This window comes from Nanorana parkeri, unplaced genomic scaffold, assembly GCF_000935625.1.
Source record: "Nanorana parkeri isolate BGI_ZX_2015 unplaced genomic scaffold, ASM93562v1 scaffold1634, whole genome shotgun sequence".
Lineage (NCBI taxonomy): Eukaryota > Metazoa > Chordata > Amphibia > Anura > Dicroglossidae > Nanorana > Nanorana parkeri.
In genome coordinates this window covers 295887-307301 of record NW_017307902.1, presented here as the reverse complement: position 1 = coordinate 307301, position 11415 = coordinate 295887, and the positions used below count along the sequence as shown (strand labels likewise).

The window sequence follows — 11415 nt, the reverse complement described above, 5'->3', positions numbered from 1 at the left end:
GTTTTTACCAAAAAGTTTGGACATTGGTCTTGAAGGCTAGGAAAAAAATGACCAAATTCGGCCCACGTAGACGTCCGTGGGGCTCAGGCACTATCGTGGGCGATCTGAATGGTACCAAGACCAGTCGGTCCATCACTTAAGCCCTCTGTGAGATCTCTGATGTATAACGAGGTCTGATTTCCGTGTAAAACCTTTCCCGCACTCGGGGCAGTGATATGGTTTGTCCTCCGCGTGCGATCTCCGATGTGAGAGGAGTTCTGATTTCAGCTGAAAGCTTTCCTCACACTCGGGGCAGGAAAACGGCCTTTTCCGCGTGTGGCGTTGCTGGTGCTGGGTAAGGTTGGACTTCTGTGAAAAACATTTCCCGCACTCGCCGCAGGAATACGGCTTCTCGCCGGTGTGGGATCTTTGATGTGTGTAAAGATGGGACTTCTGTGAAAAACATTTCCTGCACTTGCCGCAGGAATACGGCTTCTCGCCCGTGTGAGATCTATGATGTGTGGTCAGGTCTGATTTACATGGAAAACACTTTCCACACTCGGGGCAGGAATACACTTTTACACCCGTGTGCAGTCTCTGATGTCTGGCAAGACATGACTTCTGTAAAAAACCTTTCCCGCACTCAGGACACGAATATGGCTTCTGCCCCGAGTGAGATCTTTGATGCATTACAAATTCTGCTTTCTGTGAAAAGCTTCTCCCGCACTCAGGACAGCGATGCGGCTTTTCACCTGTGTCAGAAATGTCACGTATAACAAGGTCCGATTCCTGCGAAATACACTTTTCCCACTCAGAGCAGGGATATAAATTTTCACTCGTGTAAAATTTCTTATGTCTAGCACGACAAGACTTGTGTGAAACACATTTCCCGCACTCAGGGCAGGAAGATGTCTTCTTCCCCTGAATTCCGGCACCATCCCCCACAGGACGAGGTCTCTCAGAGTCAGAGGGAGTCCATGGTCTATCCACACTGTGAGGTCCATCATCCATAGCTGAGCTCATTGTCTCTTCTCCCGCACAATCTGCTGTGATGTCCTCATCTTCCATCTTACAACCTGGAGATAAAGTCAGACGATCCTTTGAGGGTTCCTCCATGGCGTGTCCTGGAAACATAGAGACACATGACGGAGAGATATGAGAGGGTTAGATGACTTCACTCAACATTCCATCTGGATCAGGAGGTCTGAGGGAGCGGATGTTCTATGAGGAGGTCCCAACCAGCCGGACAAGTATCTGTACAGGGAGGTGGCAATTATCAACCTATTACTGGCTGATATCACTCGGCTCCGCCCACCTCTCAACCAATCAGTGTGTAGGAACAGAGATAACAGAAGAATATATTATGACCCACCTATGCTGATCTTGATAGTAGCGTCCTCCACTATGGACATCCTCGTCGTTCCATCCTCCTCTATGGACGTCCTCATCATCCCGGCCTCCTCCTCCGTATATCGCTGATCATCCCTCACATACGTCTCTTCTACTTCACCCTCAACTTTCATCTTCATCAGATCTTCACCCTAAACCAACAGAACGGCAGAAAGTCTCATCTGTGACATAGAAGTATTTATGATGTGACATCACATAGAAGATCTCATCTTGTAGAGTCCACACGTCATCTCCACATGTCAGAGCGTTCCATCACTTTATGTTCCCGCCCCCTCAACTCCACCCACCTGATCATGGTGGGGGACGGTGAGATCTTCCTGGGTGGAGTCCCGGGAATACAGAGGACGGGGACATCTCTCATGGTGGGGGATGGTGAGATCTTCCTGGGTGGAGTCCCGGGAATACAGAGGACGGGGACATCTCTCTGGTGGGTTCCTCTTACTAGATGGTTCCATCATAATGTCCCTGTAGAGGTCCATGTGTCCTTCAGAAACCTCCTTCATCACCCCGTACTCCTCATCCTCATCTTCGTATTCTTCTTTAACAACGATAGTATAATCCTCGAGGTTGTTACACTGAATATAAAAGAAATGTATTATAACAAACACACTTGTATATAAAACATAACTACCAATAGTTGGTAACCATCTACCTGATCATGGTGGGGGATGGTGAGATCTTCCTGGGTGGAGTCCCGGGAATACAGAGGGTGGGGACATCTCTCATGGTGGGGGACGGTGAGATCTTCCTGGGTGGAGTCCCAGGAATACAGAGGGCGGGGACATCTCTCATGGTGGGGGATGGTGAGATCTTCCTGGGTGGAGTCCCGGGAATACAGAGGGCGGGGACATCTCTCATGGTGGGGGATGGTGAGATCTTCCTGGGTGGAGTCCCGGGAATACAGGGGGCGGGGACATCTCTCATGGTGGGGGATGGTGAGATCTTCCTGGGTGGAGTCCCGGGAATACAGGGGGCGGGGACATCTCTCATGGTGGGGGATGGTGAGATCTTCCTGGGTGGAGTCCCGGGAATACAGGGGGCGGGGACATCTCTCATGGTGGGGGATGGTGAGATCTTCCTGGGTGGAGTCCCGGGAATACAGGGGGCGGGGACATCTCTCATGGTGGGGGATGGTGAGATCTTCCTGGGTGGAGTCCCGGGAATACAGGGGGCGGGGACATCTCTCTGGTGGGTTCCTCTTACTGGATCCATCTGTAGGGAACACACACACTGACTGAATACATTGTTTCTATGTGTGTATCAGATGATGGGGGATGTAGGCGGAGCCTCCGTACTGCTCTCTCCTCTTACCCGGTGATGTGAGGGGCGGGGCATTCTCCATCACCACGTCCTTGTAGAGATCCCGGTGTCCTTCTAGATACTCCCACTCCTCCATGGAGAGATAGACAGAGACATCCTGACACCTTATAGGAACCTGACACACACAATGATACCGTCACCACCCAGACACGCCCCTTGTCTGTTCCTGGATCATGTCCCAGAATCCCCGGCACCGCTCACCTCTCCCGTCACCACCCAGACACGCCCCTTGTCTGTTCCTGGATCATGTCCCAGAATCCCCGGCACCGCTCACCTCTCCCGTCACCACCCAGACACGCCCCTTGTCTGTTCCTGGATCATGTCCCAGAATCCCCGGCACCGCTCACCTCTCCCGTCACCACCCAGACACGCCCCTTGTCTGTTCCTGGATCATGTCCCAGAATCCCCGGCACCGCTCACCTCTCCCGTCACCACCCAGACACGCCCCTTGTCTGTTCCTGGATCATGTCCCAGAATCCCCGGCACCGCTCACCTCTCCCGTCACCACCCAGACACGCCCCTTGTCTGTTCCTGGATCATGTCCCAGAATCCCCGGCACCGCTCACCTCTCCCGTCACCACCCAGACACGCCCCTTGTCTGTTCCTGGATCATGTCCCAGAATCCCCGGCACCGCTCACCTCTCCCGTCACCACCCAGACACGCCCCTTGTCTGTTCCTGGATCATGTCCCAGAATCCCCGGCACCGCTCACCTCTCCCGTCACCACCCAGACACGCCCCTTGTCTGTTCCTGGATCATGTCCCAGAATCCCCGGCACCGCTCACCTCTCCCGTCACCACCCAGACACGCCCCTTGTCTGTTCCTGGATCATGTCCCAGAATCCCCGGCACCGCTCACCTCTCCCGTCACCACCCAGACACGCCCCTTGTCTGTTCCTGGATCATGTCCCAGAATCCCCGGCACCGCTCACCTCTCCCGTCACCACCCAGACACGCCCCTTGTCTGTTCCTGGATCATGTCCCAGAATCCCCGGCACCGCTCACCTCTCCCGTCACCACCCAGACACGCCCCTTGTCTGTTCCTGGATCATGTCCCAGAATCCCCGGCACCGCTCACCTCTCCCGTCACCACCCAGACACGCCCCTTGTCTGTTCCTGGATCATGTCCCAGAATCCCCGGCACCGCTCACCTCTCCCGTCACCACCCAGACACGCCCCTTGTCTGTTCCTGGATCATGTCCCAGAATCCCCGGCACCGCTCACCTCTCCCGTCACCACCCAGACACGCCCCTTGTCTGTTCCTGGATCATGTCCCAGAATCCCCGGCACCGCTCACCTCTCCCGTCACCACCCAGACACGCCCCTTGTCTGTTCCTGGATCATGTCCCAGAATCCCCGGCACCGCTCACCTCTCCCGTCACCACCCAGACACGCCCCTTGTCTGTTCCTGGATCATGTCCCAGAATCCCCGGCACCGCTCACCTCTCCCGTCACCACCCAGACACGCCCCTTGTCTGTTCCTGGATCATGTCCCAGAATCCCCGGCACCGCTCACCTCTCCCGTCACCACCCAGACACGCCCCTTGTCTGTTCCTGGATCATGTCCCAGAATCCCCGGCACCGCTCACCTCTCCCGTCACCACCCAGACACGCCCCTTGTCTGTTCCTGGATCATGTCCCAGAATCCCCGGCACCGCTCACCTCTCCCGTCACCACCCAGACACGCCCCTTGTCTGTTCCTGGATCATGTCCCAGAATCCCCGGCACCGCTCACCTCTCCCGTCACCACCCAGACACGCCCCTTGTCTGTTCCTGGATCATGTCCCAGAATCCCCGGCACCGCTCACCTCTCCCGTCACCACCCAGACACGCCCCTTGTCTGTTCCTGGATCATGTCCCAGAATCCCCGGCACCGCTCACCTCTCCCGTCACCACCCAGACACGCCCCTTGTCTGTTCCTGGATCATGTCCCAGAATCCCCGGCACCGCTCACCTCTCCCGTCAGCAGCTCCACCATCTTCTTGGTGACTTCTAGAATCTTCTTATTGCAGTTTTTCTCCGGTGTCGCGGAATGAGGCGGATACACTGTGATGGTCACATGGTCACCAGACTTCAAGTGAGGAAATCTCTGTAGTGAAAGAAAAACAGTGATATTTCCAGAATCCCCCTCACCTCCCCGGTCAGGTCATGTGACCTCCCAGAATCCCCCTCACCTCTCCCTGTCAGGTCATGTGACCTCCCAGAATCCTCCTCACCCGTCCGGTCAGGTCATGTGACCTCCCAGAATCCTCCTCACCTCTCCGGTCAGGTCATGTGACCTCCCAGCATCCTCCTCACCTCTCTGGTCAGCAGGCAGATGATCTCCAGGGTGAGGTTTAGTATCCTCTCGGACATGCGATTCCGATCGATGTCCATCTTCATGGATGTGGTCATGTGATCTCTGGAGGTCTCTCTGTGGATGGACAATAGAGAATTATCTCGTTCTCCTCTTGTCCTGAGTATAGTCTTTCCTCATAGTTTAGGTCCTCCAGCCCCTTGATTAGTTTGGTTGTCCTTCTCTGGACTCTCTCCAGCTCTGGGACGTCCTTTCTGTGGATAGGAGACCAAAACTGAACCGCATACTGCAGATGAGGCCGAACCAGTGTTGTGTACAGGGGCAGAATTATGGGAGAGAGAGGAGAGACAGCCAGGAGAGAGTGAGGAGAGACAGCCAGGAGAGAGAGGAGGGACAGCCAGGATGCCCCGTGTTTCAGACACCTCCTTGCTCCCCGGGTTGCAGTGTCTCTCCGTGTCCCGTACCTCCTCCATGCACTTATGTTGGAACACCAGGACCCCGAGGTTGCCTTTGTCCACCTGACATCTTGTGTCCGGGGTCCAGCTGGCCTGACACAGCACGTACAGGGCTCAAATCCCGGACAGGTGGCAACCCTAAGTCCATGGCTGATGTCCCACCCCCGCTTATAGTGACAGGGCGGAGTTATCTTCCTCCTCCTCCTCCCATTACCGGCTGCCGACCGGGGTCAATGGATAAGCGAGCGACAAAATGAATCGACCGCAAACTGAACCAAAAATTAAAATCGGATAACCCGAATTCCAATGTCATCCCTAAAACAAGAGACTGCTGAGGTGAAGAGGTCACGTCTCCAAAACGAAGACAATATCCCCCCGGCCACATATGTGTGGAAAATGTTCTGACCCTGAAGGGGTTCATATATATACGTGTGTGTGTGTATGTGTATCAGAATCTGCCGGAGATAAAAGACGTCACAGTGACTATGGAGGACGAGGACGCACATGACGGGGGGAGGGGTTACTGGGTGTAAATAGAAAATAATATATTATTACCTCCTCTGCTGCCAGTTCCAGCAATGTCTCCTCTCTACTTCCTCCCGGCTCGCCTCTCACTTCTTATTTATATGTGACATCACTTCCTGTTCGTTTTCCATAGAGACTTCCTGTCTGTGGGAGTCATAGAGACTTCCTGCCTGCGTATAGGTGAGATCACCACCTGGTGGAGCTCTGAGGAACTGAGAAACGTCTCGTAGTGTGATCACGGCCTTCTTCTGTACATCCTTATAGATGGCGCATTCCCACCCAACCGAGAGGGATCGAAATATATGACGTACCTACCTTGATGAAAACCTTCCCACGTGTCCTTTTTGGTGATGCAGACCCCCCTCCGAGTCATGAGAGGACCCTTCCTGTGCCACCGTTTCCTGTTATACCCATTACACGGCTCTGTAGTCACTGCCTATCACTAGGTTTTGGTATATGCCGGGCATCTAGTGGTAGATTGGTGCTACTACAACTTGCTGATCTGTATACGTTGGTATCTCCCACGGTTCTCCCCTCTTCTCACTTGGTATAGTCCTAGGTAGACCTTCTCTACTCGTACCATGTCCCCTCCTTGGTATCGGTAGCCCTCGTTGCGGACACTCGGCTCGGAAGATCGATTGTCTTTTTACCCCCCGTAGGAGCCGCTGGTTGCCCGGTTCATCTCTAGTCTGTCTAGGGGGATGTTCTTCAGCTGCCCACCCAGTAGCTCCAACCGCCCTTCTTCTGGTGCCCACAGACTGAGGTCCACTACAGTAGTATAATGCTAAGTAAACGGTTTATTGAACATCTTCACTGAGGAGAGAGGGTATGGGGGGGTTCTAGGTGTCTAAGGGTAACCATCAAGAGCTCCAGACTCACCAGACGTCACAGGGACATCAGTGCAAATATAATTAGGTGACAGCGGACGGCCATTGATGTAGCAGACGGGCAGGATGGATGCCGATCCTCAAAACAGGAAAGACAATGACCATGCTCTGAAGTCCACTTAGTTCCGGGGTACTTCAAGAGCCTGCACTGGTCCCGGTTCTCTTCCTCTTTCGGCATCACAGACCTCCTCCATGTTGTCGGGCTCAGGGAAACCTTGTCCCTCACACCAGCCCATGCCCACCCCCAGGCCTCGGCCTAACCTGGGGGGGGTTGGCTGGTCCCGGCGAGAGAGAGAGCACATGGCAGCTCCCACCAGTATATGTACACTCTCCCAGCAGGCCCCACTGGCTGAGAGAGAAACTCAGTGATTGGCTGCTGTACTGTACATACACTAAAGTGCCTCCCATTGGCTGTCCCACAATATGACAGAGTCATACTCCGCCCAGGGGGGGGGTACACCTGACACCTGGAATTAACCAGATAAATGCCACTATAATCCAGCCAGGCCGACTACGGCCCCGACAATCAGACTTATCAGGCCTAGACCAGGAATCCTGTAGTATCTTAGACCTCTAGGCCCCCAGCACCTACCACATGCTGAGGCCCAGACCAGGCGTCCAGTAGTATCTTAGGCCCCCAACATCTGCCACATGATGAGGCCTAGACCAGGAGTCCAGTAGTATCTTAGGTCTCTAGGCCCCCCAGTACCTGCCACATGCTGAGGCCCAGACCAGGCGTCCAGTAGTATCTTAGGCCTCTAGGCCCCCAACATCTGCCACATGATGAGGCCTAGACCAGGAGTCCAGTAGTATGTTAGGCCTCTAGGCCCCCAGTATCTGCCACATGCTGAGGCCTAGGCCAGGCATCTGTATCACACAGACCTCCTCCCAGGGAGGGCCCCAGGGGAGAGAGAGAGTTCTGGTAAATGTCCCCAAACCTTTATCACCTTCCTCCAGCCACACCTCTGAGTCATCCTGCTCAGGGATTGGTCAGAGTCAGATGCATAGTCACAGCCTGAGGATGGATCCTCCCTCACTGTATGCTGGAGGCCCCAACCCAGCAACAGTGGGAAGCAATCAATCCCCCAGACTCAGGGAATCCAGCAGAACTCAGAGACAATCAGCATCTAGATTGACTACAGTCCAGATATAGAACTAGATTTAGTAGCGACATAGCAGAGGGCTCTACAATAGGTAAGTAGCCGAAATCCCTCCACTGATCCCTATCAGACATATATCTCTATCCTTCTCGGTGGGAGTGGAGATGACCCGTCTATACAGAACACACAGCACGAGGCCGAGTTCACACTACGAGATGTTTCTCGGGGCTGCAGTTCCTCTGAGCTCCACAAGGTGGTGATCTCACTTATAACCAGACAGGAAGTCTCTATGGAATACAGACAGGAAGTGATGTCACCTATAAATAGGAAGTACCAAGTGAGAGGTAAGGCGGGAGGAAATAGAGAAGACACATCTGTGGAACTGGCAGCAGAGGAGGTAATAAGATATTATATTATATATACACCCAGTAACCCCTCCCCCCGTCACGTCCGTCCTCAGTCTCCATGGACTCGTGATGCCTTGTATCTCCGGCAGATTTTTTTCTAATCGAAGTTCATAAACTGAACATCATCAATAAAAGTTTTATCCGTTAGGATAGAATGAGAAGATCCCACCGGAGGCCAGAGATCCTCCTACATCCAAACCTCCATGTCACCTCCCGATCTCCTCCTCCTATTATTGTGCAACCAACACAATCCGGATCATTCTCTGATATCAATGTTATCCGTCTACAGGGAGACCTTCATAGAGGACTGCACCAATGATGGAGGAGGACCGGAGTCACATGACCGAGAGGATACTAAACCTCACCCTGGAGATCATCTACCTGCTGACCGGAGAGGTGAGGAGGATTCTGGGAGGTCACATGACCTGACCGGGGAGGTGAGGAGGATTCTGGGATTCGAACATGATGTTCCTATTGGTTTCTCCATCCAGAGTTTTCCTCTTCTGAAGTCCGGTGATCATGTGACCATCACAGTGCCCCCATGTGACTCCCTAAAGCCCGAGAGACCCAACATGGAGAAGGTTCTAGAAGTCACCAAGAAGATGATGGAGCTGCTGACAGGAGAGGTGAGCGGTGCCGGGAATTCTGGGACATGATCCAGGAACAGACAAGGGGCGTGTCTGGGTGGTGACGGGAGAGGTGAGCGGTGCCGGGGATTCTGGGACATGATCCAGGAACAGACAAGGGGCGTGTCTGGGTGGTGACGGGAGAGGTGGGCGGTGCCGGGGATTCTGGGACATGATCCAGGAACAGACAAGGGGCGTGTCTGGGTGGTGACGGTATCATTGTGTGTGTCAGGTTCCTATAAGGTGTCAGGATGTCTCTGTCTATCTCTCCATGGAGGAGTGGGAGTATCTAGAAGGACACCGGGATCTCTACAAGGACGTGGTGATGGAGAATGCCCCGCCCCTCACATCACCGGGTAAGAGGAGAGAGCAGTACGGAGGCTCCGCCTACATCCCCCATCATCTGATACACACATAGAAACAATGTATTCAGTCAGTGTGTGTGTTTCCTACAGATGGATCCAGTAAGAGGAACCCACCAGAGAGATGTCCCCGCCCTCTGTATTCCCGGGACCCCACCCAGGAAGATCTCACCATCCCCCACCATGAGAGATGTCCCCGCCCCCTGTATTCCCGGGATCCCACCCAGGAAGATCTCACCATCCCCCACCATGAGAGGTGTCCCCGCCCCCTGTATTCCCGGGACTCCACCCAGGAAGGTCTCACCATCCCCCACCATGACCAGGTGGGTGGGGCGGAGCTTCTAGAACATGAAGTGACTGATGGAAATGATGAGTGGATCCTACAAGATGATATTTACTTTCATTTTCCTGGTTTAGGGTGAAGATCAGATGAAGATGAAAGTTGAGGGTGAAGTAGAAGAGACGTATGTGAGGGATGATCAGCGATATACGGAGGAGGCCAGGATGATGAGGACATCCATAGAGGAGGACACGCCTACAGAGATCAGCACAGGTGACTCATAATATATTCTTCTGTTATCCGGGAGAGGGGCTGCCAGTTTATACTCTGATCCTCTTGTTTATCAGACAACACCTGACCCTGGCTTGTGGTTAGGTTGAAGAGCATGCTCTTCCCCATTGGCTCCTCCACTTCTGACAAGGCTGTGTCAATGTAGTAGTGATCTGGGAGGAGGCCCTTTGACGGAAGAGGGGAGGAGTCCCGGCTGGTTGGGACCTCCTCATAGAACATCTGCTCCCTCAGACCTCCTGATCCAGATGGAATGTTGAGTGAAGTCATCTAACCCTCTCATATCTCTCCATCATGTGTCTCTATGTTTCCAGGACACGCCATGGAGGAACCCTCAAAGGATCGTCTGACTTTATCTCCAGGTTGTAAGATGGAAGATGAGGACATCACAGCAGATTGTGCGGGAGAAGAGACAATGAGCTCAGCTATGGATGGTGGACGTCACAGTGTGGGTAGACCATGGAATCCCTCTGACTCTGAGCGACCTCGTCCTGTGGGGGATGGTGCCGGAATTCTGGGGGAGGAGACATTTTCATGTCCTAAGTGTGGAAAATTTTTTAGCTCTGAATTAAGTCTTTCTGTACATCAGAGATTTCACACGGGGGAGGCACTTCATTCCTGTTCTGAGTGCGGGAAAAGTTTTTCAGGGAAGACCAATCATTCAGGATATCGGAAATTGCACACGGGTGAAAAGCCACATCCCTGCTCTGAGTGCCAGAAATGTTTTCCCCGGAAATCGGACCTCGTTAGACATCAGAGATCGCACACAAGAGAGAAACCATATTTTTGTATTGAGTGCGGGAAAAGTTATCCATGGAAATCAGACCTTCTTGTACATCAAAGATCTCACACGGGGGAGAAGCCGTATTCCTGCCCCGAGTGTGGGAAACGTTTTTCCCAGAAGTCGAATCTTAAAACACATCAGAGGTCTCACACGGGGGAGAAGCCGTATTCCTGTTCCGAGTGTGGAAAAACTTTTACATGGAAGTCCAATCTTACTGAACACTTGATATGCCACTCGCAGGAAAAGGTCTTTTCCTGCCACGAGTGCGGGAAAAGTTATCTACGGAAATCAGCACTTGTCAGACATCAGAAATCTCACATGGGAGTAGAGATAATTCTGCTTTGAGTGCAAGAGATGTTTTTCACAGAAGACTCGTCTTATCAGAGATCCCACAAAACCCTGGAGGTGTAGTAGTGTCATGAGTGCGGGAAATGTCTACTGAGTGTGGGAAATGGTTCTCAAAGAAGTCTTGTCTTACCGAACATCAGAGAACGCACACAGCCCTCAAGGTGTATTGGTGTCATGAGTGCGGGAAATGTCTTCTATACGAATACTTTTTTGTGGCACATCAGAGGTCTGATGCTGGGAAATATATGGAGACGGATTTTATGATGAAATATTTCTGTTGTTATAACGATGAGATTCTTTGTATGTTGGTGGATAAAAGTCGTCTTCAGATTTGTATCATTAAATCTTC

At 52.9% G+C, this 11415-nt stretch overlaps 2 protein-coding genes across 2 annotated transcripts in view; one reads left to right on the top strand and one right to left on the bottom strand.

Annotated features, from left to right (window-relative positions):
• Positions 1-11063, top strand: part of LOC108799119 (zinc finger protein 850-like) — a 31407-nt gene extending 20344 nt beyond the window's left edge. The window contains exon 6 of the mRNA XM_018570942.1: positions 10685-11063. Coding sequence (XP_018426444.1) covers positions 10685-11063 — 379 coding nt within the window. The remainder of the gene's footprint in view (positions 1-10684) is intronic.
• On the bottom strand, positions 133-5102 carry LOC108799109 (zinc finger protein 391-like). Its single transcript, XM_018570931.1, has 5 exons — positions 5007-5102; positions 4663-4797; positions 1736-1964; positions 1385-1513; positions 133-1106 (listed from the first exon to the last, which is right to left on the bottom strand). Exons 1-5 carry the CDS (start codon positions 5100-5102, stop codon positions 133-135), a joined length of 1563 nt encoding a protein of 520 aa, XP_018426433.1.
• Positions 11064-11415: the final 352 nt, after the last annotated feature.